Source organism: Papio anubis, chromosome 8 (assembly GCF_008728515.1).
Source record: "Papio anubis isolate 15944 chromosome 8, Panubis1.0, whole genome shotgun sequence".
Taxonomy (NCBI): domain Eukaryota; kingdom Metazoa; phylum Chordata; class Mammalia; order Primates; family Cercopithecidae; genus Papio; species Papio anubis.
In genome coordinates this window covers 38,582,133-38,599,351 of record NC_044983.1, presented here as the reverse complement: position 1 = coordinate 38,599,351, position 17,219 = coordinate 38,582,133, and the positions used below count along the sequence as shown (strand labels likewise).

The 17,219-nt window shown below is 39.3% G+C and overlaps 1 protein-coding gene across 1 annotated transcript; it reads right to left on the bottom strand.

Annotated features, from left to right (window-relative positions):
- Nucleotides 1–426: 426 nt before the first annotated feature.
- TCIM (transcriptional and immune response regulator) lies at nucleotides 427–1,810 on the bottom strand. Its single transcript, XM_003902680.5, has one exon. It carries the CDS (start codon nucleotides 1,704–1,706, stop codon nucleotides 1,386–1,388), a length of 321 nt encoding a protein of 106 aa, XP_003902729.1. The 5' UTR covers nucleotides 1,707–1,810; the 3' UTR covers nucleotides 427–1,385.
- Nucleotides 1,811–17,219: the final 15,409 nt, after the last annotated feature.

Here is a 17,219-nt window from a genome sequence, read left to right as displayed (position 1 = left end):
ATTATTTCTATATTTGTTGCTATTAACACACAGAATCTTGGTCATGATTCAGACTCTAAACCCAAAACATATTGCTTGGGAGAAATGGATGTACACATGTACATAGCTACTGTAATCATAGAAGACAGTTTTCAAAAGTATGAAGAGAAAGAAGTCTTTTAAAACTCATCCTTAATGGATACATAAATAGCAATGCCAAGGAGTCAATCTATCAATTTCTATATCTATATTTTATATTTTAAGATTGAGACAGAGACATTTCCCAGGTATTTGATGTAAGAATTTGTTTTGAAAAAGTTTGGTAATTGATATAAAGCTACTCTAAAATTAACTTTTATTGTTAGAGACACATCTTTAGAAAAGTTTGTAACTATCAACATTTACCATCTTATTTTTTCCTTTGAGACCAAACATCACAGACCAAAAGCCACAAAGTTGATAATAATTTATTATTGTTGCATGACATTTGCCAGTAAAATAAATTATAGAAACTATAGCGTCTTTATAAACTATTTAGTATATCATATTCACTTTCTAATGCTTACTGCAGTAACTGTATGAAATTTAATTAGATTACATTTTAGCATTAGTCAGAAGATTTAAAAACTATATAAAATGTTTTCACAGTACTTTGGATTTATAAAAGACCCCATTATTTTAACTTTTGTGCAACCTGTTTGAAGTGTATAAAAAAACCTTTTACAAACCAAAAGGTGGCGTATGGTTTTACAGAGCTGCTGAAGACATCTTACTTTCTTGAATTTGTGCTTAACATCCATGTGGTGCACTTTTTCAGGCATTGTAATAAGTGCAAATAAGTAATCAATTATTGATTTCTAAAAATCTATACCAATAGACAACATTCAGGCTTGGCAACATTTTGAACATTCAGATATAAAAATTCAGTAAACAATTTATGCACGGTATTTTCTCTCCCTGTCCTCCCTCTCCCTCCTCCCTTCCCCTATCTATTTGGTAAAAAAAAAAGAAGTTCAGCTTAAATTTAAGTCCTAGGGCCTGACAAAGTGACCCTGGATATATGTCATCTCCAGCCATCTGTTTCCTTTAGTTCTCATTACATCTGTCCAGGCTCTTCTATCAGCATCAATCCTTTCCTGCAGGGACAGGAGAGTTTTCATATCCTTGCTGAAAGCATTTTGTTCTCCACTGTAACAGCATGGGGCGTGACATTGTTTGGAGTCTTTGTAACCAGTCTGTTCAGTCCTGGTCTCTTTCCAGTCCGGGTCCCTTTCCAGCCTCTGGAGTCCTGACAGAAGAGAAGCTTGCAAGGTAGCAGCAAAATGCTGCATCTGTTAGAATCTCACAAACTCACTTGGTCTTTGAATGTCCGTTCTTGGATAACATCTTTATCCATTCTCTTCTCCTCAGTGAACTTTGATGGAATATTTCCGCAGATTCAGAAACTGGAAAAGCTTGTCTTTTGTCCTCTTCTTCAAGGCCATCAGGGCACGTGTTTTCTCCTCCACATCTTGATCTATGGCAAAAATGATCTTGGCTCTCTCCTCTGCTTTCTTGTCTCCAGAGTTTCTGAAGAGCCTTTGTAGTGATTCTTGGTCTATGTTTTCAAAGATGTTGCCCACGGCTTTCTTACGAGAGGCTGTGTCGAAGTGGTAGCCGTGGATGGACGGGCTGACTCGTAGCGACGTGGACATGATGATGGCTTGGTGGCTTCGCTTTGCTTTCATCGATGTGGGGATCTTCCGGAATTCAGCTCCCAGGCTTTCCAGAGAGTCTGTAGTGAAATCATTCTGGGACTGCTATTTAAAGTGTGAACAAAAGCTCCAGGCTCAAATTACACTGGTGACATCAGAGTGATCTCAAGGAAGAATAATCACAGAAAGGCTTAACAGTTGAGTTGCCAATATCCTGTCCTTGTGTAAAACGTTACTAAAAGCTGTGTTCAGTGATTAGGGGCAGGGCTGTGAGTATTCATTTTACTTCTTATGTGGCAGTAGGATAATATAGACCTGGGCCTTCCTTTAAGAAAATAGCTGAAGACAGGAAAATACAAAGATAAGACGTAAACAAGGTTGCTTAGACTCTCAAATCTTCCCAAACGACAGTTAGAACAAGGGGTTCTGCTAACCACAGGAAAGCTTTCATTCCCAGAGAAGTAATTAAAGTGCACTGCAAACACTTGGCAGTCCACATCAGTGCCCTTTGGACGTCCATATCAGGGGCAACTCCAGAGCTACTGAGAGAAAGTTGAGTAATCAAGGATAATAATTTGGCATGTGATCAATTCCAGGACAGGAGTTTACATACAAAACGCTGACATGACACAGCTTGAAATGCTGACTTTTCGGAGATTGTGTATAAGCGCTAAGTGTCGCTGAAGACAATTGTCATTTGAAATGTAGTAATCATAGGAAGAGTAGAGGCTATCTCCTTAGGCTTGTGTATACATCCACAACAATAGCTATCAAAAAAGCCAGCAGGAAAAGTTAATCGAGTGTTTTACGTGCACCGTGCCCGAAATGAATGAGGTGATCTTTTGTTTTCAAATTGATTTTGGCATTACCCAGACATAGAGCAATAACTTCTTTGGAAGAATATAAATGTGTTCTTCCTGCCTTTCACAATATTCAAGCCAGCCAGTGTCCCCACTGACCTCTGGAGTTGTCATATGCTAAATGTGAGCTTCAAAGGGTCCTGGAGATTCTCTTTGTGGATCTTGTGCCTGGTCCACTTTCTAGTCATTTAAGAAAGTCCTTTAAGAAAGAAAAGTCCTTTAAGAAAGAAAAACAGGTCTTTTTATTTTTCTTTTTATCTAGTCAAGTAAGATCTAGAAAATGCACAAAGGGAGACACAGTGGGGAAGGTACCTCACTAGGAAATTGAGTTAGAGACTCTCCTTATATTTTCTTCATTCATTCACTCACTCACTTATCCACTCGTTTATTTAATCAATATTTATTAAAAGTGTGTTATTAGCCAGAACTTTTCGAGGCATTGGAAATGAAACAGTAAACCAAACAAAACCAACCAAACCAAACCATGCAAAGAATCCCTTTTTTTTACCTTAATGAAGTGTATGTTCTACTGGGAAATAGACAATAGAAACATACATTTATAATATATACCATGTCAGAGAGTAATGAATATTACGAGTAAAAATGAAGCAGAGTTGTACAGGAGTGGAAAGAGAGGGTTGACATTTTCCTAGGATATTCAGGCACAGCTTCTTGTAATGAGACATTGTGCAAAGACTTGATGGAGGTGAGAGAGGCAGTCAGCTGTGTGGATATCTGCAGGAAGGGTGCTGTGGGCAGAGGAGTAAGTGCAGAGGGTTGAAGAAAAGAGTGTGCAAGGAGTATGGAGAACAGCCAGGGACCAGTGTGGTCAGAGCAGAGTGACCAGGGCAGAGTGGGAGGAGATGAGGTAACGGCGAGTAGGCAGTGGAAAGAGGGCAGGAGCAGGCTGTGTGCAACCTCACAGTCTTTGATTGTGGATTTAGCTCGTAGGCTGTAGGAGACAGGTAGGCTTTGGAGAATTTGGAGCAAAGAAATGGCATGATTTTCCTTATAATTTTAAAAGATCACTGACACGTCTTAGGAGAGAATAGATTTCAGGGAAGCAAGCAGGGAGTGGGGAGCAGGAAGACTAGTCAGAAGATGTTCAAATAATCCAAGAAAGAGAGGATGAAAGTTTCCACTAGGGAGAATGTGGAAGTAGTGAGAACTGATCCAATTCTGGCATATTGTGAAGGTAAAGCTGAGAGGATTGCTGAAAATTTAGATGCGAGGAATGAATGACAAATAGGAGCCCAGGCTGATTTCTTCTGAAGGATGCCTCCTTGAAAGACATTTCTAGGTGTGCCAGTGTTCAACTCTCCAACCATGCAACTGATGTGTGTTCCAGTTTTTCCAAGGGCTCCAGAAGAACCCTTTGTTCTGCTGTCTATGGCTATGGATTTTACAGGCCTATATAGCACACTTTTGTGGCAGCATCATTTCCCCTGCTGAATTAGAAAAAATTATTATTATGGCAACAAGGATTTACTGAGCTTTTATTATGTGCCAAGCAGAGGACAAGGGATTCACAAAACCCCTCTTAATTATTGTCATAACTCAAGGACTTATCAATCTTTTTTTTTTTTTTTTTGTGAGACAGAGTTTCGCTCTTGTTGCCCAGGCTGGAGTGCAATGGCATGATCTTGGCTCACCACAACCTCTGCCTCCTGGTTCAAGTGACTCTCCTGCCTCAGCCTCCCAGGTAGCTGGGATTACAGGCACGCACCACCATGCCCAGCTAATTTTGTATTTTTTTTTTTTAGTAGAGACGGGTTTTCACCATGTTGGTCAGGCTGGTTTCGAACTCCTGACCGCAGGTGATCTACCTGCCTCGACCTCCCAAAGTGTTGAGATTACAAGCGTGAGCCACTGTGCCCGGCCTCAATCTTCTTATACTATGTTCTTTCTTGAGGTGATTCTTATGTGGGATCATGCTTTTTCTGATACCCTATTTATTGATTACTCCTAAATTTTGATTCCTGCCTAGCCCTGGCCCCTGAAGTGTAGACTCATTTATTTATCTAACTAATCAATACAAATATATAAAAATATGGTATACATATTCATTCTGTTATAAAATAAACCTTGCTATGATCCTTAATAACTCCCTTTCTTTCTCTCCCTGTACATAATCTATGGCCAAGTTCTGTCAGTTCTATCTAGAAAATGTTTCCCAAAGCCATCTACTTTCTCTATTTTCATTGCCATTTATGCCAACCCTTCATATGGTGGATGCTGTGATGCATGATCCAGAACTCCCTTTAAGATTTTCCCAGGTGCTCAGCTATCAGCCCGCTTTAGGGACTGCCACTACTGAAGAAGCTTACATCACCTAAGGTTACCCTTTTTCCCTTCCAGGGGCAGCTATATCCAGTGACTGATCCACATGGTGGTGTAAAATCCCGCTCCCCTTGTCCATGTCAACTCTAAGGGGTCATCTAACCTTCAGAACACCTTTCAGGGTAGGCTGAGATCTCCCTCTGTCCAATCTTGCATCTTTCCCATCTGCAGGCATTGATGCTGACGGCACTCCACAACCAGTCACCTGCCGCTGATCCGCATCTCAGAGTCTGTTTCCTCGGGACCCCAGCCTAAAATATTCTATCATCTCTCGCTAGACTAAAACCAAATAACTAGCTTTCCTGGCATTCCTGATTTCCCTCTTGCCCCAAGTTCCCTGCACAGCACTCAGAGCCATATTTCCTAATAAGCGCTCTGATTAAATCACTCTTGCCGTAAACTTTGCATGACCTCTTTGAACATGACCTGCTGTGTCTTTATGCTTTCAAATTCCTTGGATACATCACATTCATTCCTGCTGTAAGGATTTGCATATCTTTCTCCTTTTCTAGAATGTTGTTTTAAATACTTTTTATCTCAGGTATGTAATTATGTAAGTATATATAAGTATATATATAAAGTATATATATTTATGTATTTTTTATTTTATACTTTATTTTATATATATACAATAACTTTTTGTCTCAGGTATGTAATTATATAAGTATATATATAAAGTATATATATTTATGTATTTTTTATTTTATACTCTATTTTATATATATACAATAACTTTTTGTCTCAGGTAGGTAATTCCTGGTTGTTCATACAATCTCAACTAAAAGCTACTTGCTCAGAGAGACTTTCCTAATTCTTGCCAACATACCCATTACTCTTCCTTAGCAGCACTTTTTATTAGAGTTTGCAAACATCCTTTTATTTGGGGGATTACTCATTCAAAGGCTCTGTCAAGAGCAGGGATTGGATCTACCTTTCTCACCATGTTCGAAGTTCCAAGATCACTTAATAAAAGGATTGTTTTTATAGTAATGTTAAATGACAGCATATGCAATTATATTTAATTCTCCTAACGACCCTTTGCAATAGGAACTATTGCAGTTCTTAAGTCAAAAATATGAGAACTGAGGCGATAAACAATCTATTCCCTGTAATAAATGGAAGGATGGCTCCATAAGATGTCCATGTGTTAATCCCTGAAATTTATGAATATAAGCAAATGGGAACTGTAAACAGCAAAAGAGATCTTGCAGGTATGAACAAGTTCAACATCTTCAGATGTGGAGATTTAGCTGGGATTATCCGGGCAGCCCATGTAATCATGAGTTCTTACAAGAGGGAGTCAGAAGGTCAGAAAGGAGAGAAGATGCTGGGTTATTGTCTTTGAAGATGGAGGAAGGAGCTGTGGCACAGGAATGTGGACGGCAGTTAGAAACTGGAACAGACAAGGAAACAGATTCTCCCCTAGATCCTCCAGAAAGAACAGATTCCTGCAGATCCATTTTAGACATCTGGCATTCTAAACTGTAAGATAATAAATTTGTGTTGTTTGAACTCACTAAATTCATGTCAGTTTTTTACAGCAGCCGTGGGAAAATAATATACTCCCCTCTCCCTTCAGCTATAAGACAACCTGAAGCCAGGGCTACTTGACTCCAAAGTCCATGATCTTAAACTCTATCCTGCATTGCTTTCAAATGAGCTGCAAGCTCTGTCTTCAGAAAGTCTGGATTATATTTTTACATGACATTGAACAGCTCTCCTTGAGTACTGCCTACAAGCATTCAGATGAATTTGAGAGATTAAGGAGTTTCAAAATTGTTTAGAGGACAAGACCGTCTGCAGGAAAACAATGTCAGTTTGTTTCCCAGAAATGTGACACATGCCCTAAGGTTACAATTTGCTGATGTTTTTTGCCAAAGGGGACTCTATGTATGCTAACTCTATGTATGCTTGGAAAGGTGTTTACTGTTGCCATCCTGTTCTTTTCCTTCTTTGTATAAATATTTTCAGTGAATGATGTGGATAACAGGATCTAAAAAGATATTCGCAAGATTCACAAATTGCATGTGGACACCTTATAGAATTGTGCTTTCTGCAGTAAAGACAGAAGATAATGAAGGCTGATTAAAAGAAGCAGCTTCTGGTCTAGCCTATTTTCTTCCAGGCATCAGTTTTCCTGTTTTTGTTCATTATACCAAGAGATTTAGTATCTATTTGTGAGCAATAAATGAGCCTCATTAGTTTTGTGTCCAATGAAGAGATTTGAGAAAAAAACATAAAGAAGAAAACAAAAATTTATTAAGTGACTAGTATACCTGGTTTCCTACATATAATAACTAAATTACTCTTTACAACCATATTGGAGGTAGATATTATTGACCTTAATTTTCACCCAAGCAAGGAATTGGACCCATTGAGGCTAAACAATCTGTCCATGGTAAGTGTTAAACCTGAATCATTTCCAATTTTTTTTATATCTCCAAAATCTCTTCTGCCAAGAGTTCCCTGATTCTTTGTTGCTCCTCCTTTTGCCATGCACTGTGCCTTAGGTTTGTCTTTTTAAATTAAAAATGATGGTGCATTCTTACTTATAGCTTTAGTGCATGGCATAGCAGCTGGTACGTAATGTACATCCAATGCACAGTTATTTAATTATTACATTAATAGATAAAAGAAATTAAGTGCACAGAATTTACTTTGATGCTGTCTTTGTGCACTAGCTTACCTCTGTGGCAATTTCCTGAAGGCGACTGGAGTGTAGAGGCCAGCAATCTGAAATTTGTACTTTAAACATCAGCTGAATTGTCCCTGGACATTTTTGCTTTAACACAAAAAAGTTCATGCTGTGTTTGAATTTACAAAGCACTTTCACATGTATTATCTCATTTGACTTTCACTACATCACTGATATTATCTTCATTTTACAGATGAATAAAACATAAGATTACAGAAGTTAAATGAGATTTCCAAAATCTTAGAGCTAATTAAATGAAGAGCTAACCCTGGAACTTTTATTTTCTAATTTCAAATTCTGTGTTTTTTTCTACCATAGCATAGCTTCTTCATTATGCTCATTATTTATTCATCTCCTACAGTTAAAAGATTCTACTGCAGCTTTCTTCCATTTGCCTTTTCATGAACTTATTCAGTGATTTATAGATTTATTCACAAATATTTGTTGAATATCTACTCTGTGTCAGGCATACATTGAGAGGGAAATGGACATGGCCTTTGTATTTGTGGAACACGAGGTCTAAAGAAGAAAAGAGACTTTAAACAAATAAGTAAACATGTAATTATACGAAGAAAATGTTTATACATGCTAGAGAATGAAAATCATCCAAAGATACAAAGGGGAAAACAAGGTGAGGCTTCATTTAAATTGGTGGGGTCCTGGAAAGCCTGTGGAAGAGCACAGCAAGGAGCTTTGAAGATGGAAGGAAAATCCCGTGCAAAGGCCCTGCGGTAGGAATGAGTTAGAAGCAGAAAAACAGACATAAAGACAACGTACATGGGGAACAGAAACCAACGAGGAGAGGAGAGGAAGACAAGGCTAGATTGGCAGGCGGAAGCCAAATGCTGCAGGGCGCTGAAGGCCATGTTAGAGATTTAAAATGTTATCCCAAGTGCAACTGGCAGTCTTTAAAAGGTTACAAGCATGGAAGGAAAACTGCTCAAGTTTTTAGATTTTGTTTTCTTTTGAAGTCACTTTGCTCAGTGAGGCTTTCCAAATTCCTGCCAATATACCCATTACTCTTCTTTAGTAGCACTTATTAGAGTTTGCAAACATACATTTATTTTGGGGATTACTCATTTAAAGGCTACTTCTATCAAAAGCAGGGATTAGATCTACATTTCTCGCTATGTTCAAAGTCCCTAGATTGCTTAATAAAAGGATTGTTTTTAGAGTAGTGTTAAATGACAACGTATGCAATTTTATTTAATTCCCGTAATGACCCTTTGCACTTTGGCAGTTGGGCCATTAAAGACAACAACCAAAAAAGAACAATCATGGTTTCAGAGAGCAAGCAGATTATTTGAAAGGCATTTTGGAAGTAAACGCAATGGGATCTGGTGATTTGGCTAGAGGGTGGGATAAGGGTTAACGGAGCTCCCAGGTTGAGTCTTGAGCAGGTTGGTCAGGAAGGCTGAGGTAGGGCAGGTGAAGGTGGAGAGAGCATAGGAGAAAGATCAAGAGTTCAGACATGCAAAGCAGTAAACCTGAAATGCCTGCAGCACAGCCAGGGAGGCTGCTGAATATAGGAAACTAGAGCTCAGAGGAGAAATCTGAAATATACGTTTAATTCTTTATTATTTTTCAGTAAAAATCATCAAGTTTCTTCACTCAAGTTATGTATAAATCCAGAATCCAGAATGATGGCTGGCATGAAGTAAATTTTAAGTAGTTTTAGAATTCTTTCACATAAAAAAAAAATTTAGTATTTAGTCCAGAGAGGGATAAGCAACATACAAAGATGAAACCGCCGCTTAGTGGCTGTGTTGTTTCTATTTTTCTGATGTTGAGTGTCTTTCATTTTTCTATACTTAACAACTGAAGTGACAATCATTCTCCTAAGTAGTTAGTTGTTTGGGGTCATTTTCACATAAGGTCTATTCTAGGTTTCTATTCTTTCGTAGTTGTGGTTGATCTCTTTTTAAAATTAATCAGTTAACATTTTTCTTTTAACAAACTTTGTTAAATACATTTTCAATCTTTAATTATTGCTGATAAGAAAGAATAGTAGTTCAATTTAGAAATTTCAGTTCTAACATTTATTTTGGATCATAAAGAGGAAATAGGAAGAAATTCTGAAGCAATACAGATTTCAAAAAATAAATCTGATGAAGTGCATTTTCAAAGGCTTTCTGTCAAAACATGGTGAAAAATCTGCTACTTTATTGAAAAGAATTACAGCCAAAACAATTTTTTAGAAGTGCCTCTTTTCATATGATGTTTTTGCATGTGAAATGAAACAGCTGTCTTTTGTTAAACCATCAGTCTATATTTGAAATGTTTCCTAAAAAAGGAATGGAAGATAAGCTGTTCTTTTTAAAAAATTTTAATTAGCTGTTCAGATTCCGATATTGAGCCCCTGGTATTTATAGCTTCTTTAAAAAGAAAACGGTTGTGAATATAAACTAGCATGTTTTTCTCAGGAAGTGAGCATGAGATATTTATATGTATTTATACTAGTGTGTGTGTTTCTAAAATCTACAACTAAAGCCAAAATAAGTCTTTATGAACTATCTCTTCCCACTCCTCATTCCAACTCGCTCAATGCATGCTTCTGGCTGTGTTTTGTGACATTGCCACACTTCAGTCATTCTCCAGGAGGGATCCAGAAGGGAACTAGAACTTCTTACATGAGCTTCCCAGATGTGATAAGTAGTATTGTAAATGATACCCAGGGCCATTCCTGAAGCTCATCGTCTATTTCTTTTCTTTTCCTGATCAGGGTGCAGCCACATCTGGCTCTTCTCTTTGCAGGACAACCTAATTCTATCTTTCTAAGAGCTATACGCAGCCCAAACTGGTGAGGGTATATACAGAAATTTAATCAGCAAAGGTTCATCACATCAACTGAGTGGAAGTCCTGGAATGCTTTGTGAGGTGAAGCGAAACCTCAGCAGGGACAACATGTCTCAGTTCAAATGTTTGAAGGGCTATTGTGTGGAAGAAAAACTCAGCTTCTCTGAAAGGCACCTAGGGATAGATAGAAATCAGGCTAATCAGTAAGCTCCAGGAAGACATATTCTGACTCAGCAAAATTAAAGAGAGAGTTCATGAAAGAACAAGCAGTGACGGCATTCACACAGAGTCACTTGGATGACTACCAAGCAGGTGTAGAGCAGAGGCTTGTCATTAGTGGGAATAGATTAGTGTTTATTTTTATTTATCTTATTTTTGGCCTATGAACTGTAGCCTATGTCACCAAGTTACACACACATATAATAGTGTAATAGTTTTGTTTCGGTTATTATAATAAAAGAACAGGCTAAGCACGGTGGCTTGCATCTGTAATCTCAGCACTTTGGGAGGCCTCAGTGGGTGGATCACTTGAGGTTAGGAGTTCGAGACCAGCCTGGTCAACATAGAGAAACCGCATCTCAACTAAAAATACAAAAAAATTTGCTGGGCGTGGTGGTGTGCGCCTCTAGTCCCAGCTACTTCGGAGGCTGAATCGCTTGAATCTGGGAGGTGGAGGTTGCAGTGAGCTGGAATCATGCAACTGCACTCCAGCCTGGGTGACAGAATGAGACTCTGATTTTAAAAAATTTAAAAAGTTTTAAAAAGGATGTTTGTGGGTGTGTTTGGGGTGTGTGTGTGTAGGGCACAAATATAATTGATACGTATTACAACTGAAACACAAATTTCAAAAAGAAGTAACTTTACTAGCCTTATGCCCTATATTGTTTTTCATTCTATTATATTCTATTCTATCATATTTAACAAAAAACTGCTCCCAGCCCATGGAACCGATCTCAGAACTCACTAGTGGGCCATAACGTACAGTTTGAAAACCTCTCAACTGGATAATTTTAATGACCTTTCCACTGCTGTGCAGGGGAGATAGTCATCATTTTCTTCAATAAACTTTTGCATAATGAGTTGCTGCTGCTGCTGTTTTGGGCAGTTTTGTGTAAGACCTTCAACATAACTACCCTGCACTGACAGATAATCCCGTACTACACTACCATCATTTTTGGAGTTGTTTTAAAAATATCTCTTTAACTAAATTGTAGGAACATATAAAATGTCTCAATTTAGAACATATGAACACTCATTCATGTCTTTCTTTGTGTATTTGTCCATTTACTTAATAAAATAAAGTTTTAATTTTATTTCTAGTGCCTTCCATCCACTTTGCTGTCTCCTAGAGAAACGAATACTATATATGTTTATTAGTCCTGTGAGTCACTCCTTCAAACATCCCAAAGTGTCCCTTCTTCCATTTATAGAGGGATAATGAAATGGAAGCTGGAGAACCAAGGTAGTGAGAAGAGGACAATGACAAAGGATACTAGCGGTGCTGTTGGGTATGGGGTGAGGTCCTGCATAGCTCTGGGCAAAAGTTGATAAATACACTCCCAAGACCTAACCACACTCCCTACTCAACAGCCACCTGTTTTAGAATGCATGGCATGAAAAACTGACCCGCAGCTAATTTACTATTTGTTGATACATCAATTAAGACTGCCTAAAATGCCAGGCAAGTTCATATAACTGCATAAAATCTAAGCATGTACCTCTAGAGAGAAACTTAGTTTTCTACTCGAGTATGTCAAACCTAAGTTTTTAGACAGCCTAAAGGGGTTAAGGCTGCTCTGGGAAGGGAGAGAAAGTAGCGTTTAGTATAGTAATGTGTTTCAGGATCACTCATAGATTAGCACTCAAAAGGATATATTATGGATTTTAAGTCTCAGATGCAGAGGAAATGGATCACAGTCTCTGAACTTTGTAGTTGTTTTGAACATTGATTAATGTTGGAAGTAAATGCAGTAGGGTCTAGTGATTTGGAGACAGGTAAGTGATTTGGATGGGGGAAGGGTAAACGGAGCTCCAAGGTTGAGTCAAATAAGTGTTTGATATCAAATAAGTGTTTGATATTGATCACTGAACAATATCAAATAACTGTTTACTGTTAGCATGTACTGACTTTCATTTATTTTCCCACAATTTTTCAAAGTCCCTGACATCAACTTACTGTGTTATCTTTTGTCATTTTTCTTCTCAAGGTATAATATTCTACATATGCTCACAAATCTTATTAAGTGTTATTTCTAGTTAACTGCATTCTAAGTTTTACTTTAGAACTATTTAGAAACTACCCGCATTAAATAATCCCTCTAGGGATTAAAATGGGTTCAGCTGAAATGTTGACTGAGCTATGCCATATGTCCTACCACGTAGATTTTGTAAACAGAATGGAACCACCATAACCTTCTTAAAAATTTTATTTATTTTACGTTAAGTTCTGGGATACATGTGCAGAACGTGCAGGTTTATTACATAGGTATACATATGACGGGTGGTTTGCTGCATCAACCCGTCATCTAGGTTTTAAACTCCACATGCATTAGGTATTTATCCTAATGCTCTCCCTCTCCTTGTCCCCCACCCCCTGACAGGCCCCAGTATGTGACGTTCCCCTCCCTGTGTCCATGTGTACTCATTGTTCAACTCTCACTTATGAGTGAGGACATGCCATGCTTAGTTTTCTGTTCCTGTGTTAGTTTGCTGAGAATGATGGCTTCCAGCTTCACGCATGTCCCTCCCTGCAAAGGACATGGACTCATTCTTTTTATGGCTGCGCAGTGTTCCACGGTGTATATGTGCCACATTTTCTTCATCCAGCCTATCATTGATGGGCATTTATTAAAAAGTCAGGAAACAACAGATGCTGGAGAGGATGTGGATAAATAGGAATGCTTTTACACTGTTGGTGGAAGTGTAAATAAGTTCAACTATTGTGGAAAACTATATGGCGATTCCTCAAGGATCTAGAACCAGAAATACCATTTGACCCAGCAATCCCAATAATGGGTATATACCCAAAGGATTATAAATCATTCTACTATAAAGACACACACGCACGTATGTTTATTACAGCACTGTTTACAATAGCAAAGACTTGGAACCATAACCTTTAAAAAAATTATAAAGATAGGGCCTTGCTATGTTGACTAAGCTAGTTTTGAACTCCTGAGCTCAAGCGATCCCCCTGGCTCAGCCTCCCAAAGTGCTGGGATTACAGGCATGAGCCACTGCTATCATAAACTTTTTTAACAGATTAGACTCCACAGTTGAGGAACTTTTCTGAGGGGCATAAGCTGCTTTTTGGTGCCCCAGCCTAGATTAAACAAACCAAAGGCTGAGCTCCTACAAATCTGGATAGTGGACAAAGTATGTCTTTAGTGCTCCAGCCTCCTGCCTGCTTCTTTCCGGATGACAAATGCCTTCCCTTCTGTGAAACCTACTTTGCAACAGGATAGAGAGTGGTGCTTTTTAGAGCAGGTATTTGCATTCAAGCCTTATTTCTCTCCTAACACACTGCAGAGCTTCAGCTTCATGCAGTCAACAAAAGTACAGTCAACTCTCCTTCGTGGTGACAAGTTCCACTCAGCTGCTTAACCATTGATCCTTATTGGATTTCACAACTAACCATGCTATTTATGAATAAAGAGCATTTATTCATTAATCACAAAGTATATGTTAAGGGTCTGCTAAGTGTCTAGTCTGAAGCTCACTTATGTCGACTTTCCAAAGAAATATGCACAGCATTCTGGCAAATTCTGCTCACTTGAACTGTGGCTGATTCTCTCTTTTCAATTCCCAGTTCATTTCCAACATTCTGTTTTTCTAACCTTAAAGACATTTCAGAACACCGAGTTCCCGGACGTTCTCCTTGTCCAATCAGTTTCTGTGTTCACAGAGTGTGCTGCAGTTCATCCCCAGCTCTTCGTCCAGAGGGAAGTAGGGAGCCCAGCCAGAGACTGTACCGTGAGCAGCTGCGAGGTTACGCGCCCACTGGCCCTTCATGCTTCAGAGGCCCAAATCCCTAGGGTTACACAAAAGGCCCAGGCTGTGTCAAAACGGAATCGGCTGTTCTGGCTCCCTCACCTTCCTTCCTCTTTGTACTCCTGGCAGGAAGTCACTGATATCAAAAGATACTTAAAAAAAAAAAAAAAGAAAAGAAAAGAAATAACAGAATGCTGCCTAAATCTCAGGCTTAGTTCATCATATTCTACTTGCGTAAAAGCCACTAAAACCATTAAAGACCACATCAGATGGCAGCATCTATTTAGCAGGTATTTTGCGAATGACCTTGTTGCTGGGTCCTTTACATATAACCAAATCCCATGAGCATGGCATCCGATCATTTTAGAGCTGAGAGGGCTGCAGTCTTTTAGAAGAGATGTGGAAGAAGGATCGGAGTGAGGAGTTGCAGAGCTCCAATCCCCCTCTCAGAAGTTTGCTATTGTTTCTCTGAAACTTGAGTGACTGCAGCACAACTCGAGACTTAGTTTTTTAGAGACCCCCTCCAACCTCCCGAGAACTACAGGAAGCAAGAAGACATCTCACTTTTCAACTCCCGCCTCTGGATCAGACCACACATTCATCATTTTAGGAAACAGTTAAGATGTTTTCCTAACTTTGCTCTTATACCCCTGGCATTCCCCTCAGTTATCAATTATCTTTATTTTAGCGATAGTGAGAGAGGCAGAATTCGTTTCTTTTTTAGAAACACTGGAGAAGAAGTTTGTGTGACAAGTTACTGTCTGAAATTGAACACTAGATAGATGATTACTGTAAATACCCAGCATCCTGTCAAGCAGGGATCCACGTGTGGGTGAGGAAAGAGGGCAGGGAAAGTAATATTTCATGTTTCCCCTGCCCTAGGCACCTTTTATACACTTTTCAAATCATCACTGCAGTCCCACAAGGTGGGTAGTAGTCAGACATTTGTGGAAACTGAGGCTCAGTTAAATGAATACGCAGGGCCTTGGTCTTTGTTTGGGTCTCTCTGAATGCAAAGCCCGATGGTTTTTCACCAAGTGGCTGCATCGCTAATCATTGTCCGAGTCGGGGCTTCTACCTCTCCCTCCTCTTTTCTCCCATATCTGATTCATGGTGTGCTTTAGCCACAGTATTATACTCCAGATATTATCTAAAGCAATTATCACAGCAATGTGTTAAACTCTAGACATAACTAAGCTGCAGGGCAGTTAAGTATCGCACAGGATATTAGATAGTTAAGATGGAATGGCTATCCCAGTTCCTGTGACTGCAGGTGCCTACTTTTTCTACAGAGCCATCACCTTTGTGTGAGACATTTGGAAGCGGACTTTATGCATGCGAATAATTTTCCAGCTGTGTTATACCCAAGAGAACCAAGAGGGAAGAGCTCTATGAAAGAGAGAGAAAACATTTAAATGGGGTCAAGAAGTTAGGGAAGTCATAAATTGAATGAAGAGTCTAACAGGGTTTGGAGAGATGGATAACATACTTTTTTCATGTATTTTTCAAGTGCTGACTCTATACCATAGCAGTATACTTTCTCCACTCAAGACTTTATACTAATGGAGGAGATAGACATAGGGAAAACAGAAACAACCAAAAAACTACAACTCAGTCTCTACTCCACCTCAGAGTCGACAATCTTCTTTCCCTCCCAGCCCATCTGGTCTGAGTTAATGGCAACAATACCCACCTGCGCATCTTTCCCTCATCTCATTTCCGCTCTTCCTCCCACCTCACATTCCATTTCACGAATTCTGAATGATGGACCGGCTTCCCCAAGTTTTTCTCCTCCACTGACTCCTCTGCTGTCACCATATTCTAGCTCCACTGTTTTTCGTGTGAACTACCACAAATGTGTCTTATTTTTATTGATTGATTGATTGATTTGAGACAGAGTCTCACTCTGCGGCCCAGGCTGGAGTGCAGTGGCATGATCTCGGCTCACTGCAACCTCTGCCTCCTGGGTTCAGGCACTTCTCCTGCCTCAGCCTCCCCCAGTAGCTGGGATTACAGGGTCATGCCACCAAGCCTGGCTGACTTTTGTAATTTTAGTGGAAAGGGGATTTCGCTGTGTTGACCAGGCTGGTCTTGAACTCCTGGCCTCAAGTGATCCACCACCCTCCCAAAGTGCTGGGATTACAAGCATGAACCACTGCACCCAGCCAACAAACATGATGGTTTCCTTTAAATACAGATAATAACTTTTCTCCAAATAAAATTATTCAGCTTCACGTTGAATAGAATAAAATCAGAACTTCTTACGTCAGCTTACAAAGTTCACTGCAATTTGGTTCTTGCCCACATATATGGCCTGACTTACTTTGTCTCTCTCTCTCTCTCTCTCTCCACCGCCTGCACCTCCGCCCTGTCCCCCGACAACCCCCTTTAGTCACATTGGTGTTTCTGCCTCTTAACCTTAACCTCTTTAGGATTTTTATACTGTTCTTTATATGGAAGTATTTTTCCCCCAGGGCTGCCTTGGGCTTTCTTTTTCTCATTTGTCAGATCCTCATTCTAATGATCCCTTTCCATAGAGGCCATTATTGTATCCCCAAAAAGATAAGTTGGCATCCTAGTCTCCAAAGTCTGTGAATATGACCTTATTTGGAAATAGTCTTTGCAAATATAATCAAATCAAGTTAAAGGCATACTGGATTAGGATGGGCCCTAATGAGTTAATGGTATCCTCACAAGAAGAGGGAAATTTTAGACACAGACACATCAGGAAGAAGGCCGTGTGAAGGTGAAGGCATGTATTAGAGTGATGCATCTATAAGCCAAGAAATTTCAGGAATTTCCAGCTACCACCAGCAACTAGCAGAAGCAAAGGAGAATTTCTCCCCAAGAGCCTTCAGAGAGAAC

Excerpts from the sequence above, each read along its gene's own strand:
- TCIM (XM_003902680.5), bottom strand. The coding sequence starts at position 1,706 with ATGAAAGCAAAGCGAAGCCACCAAGCCATCATCATGTCCACGTCGCTA.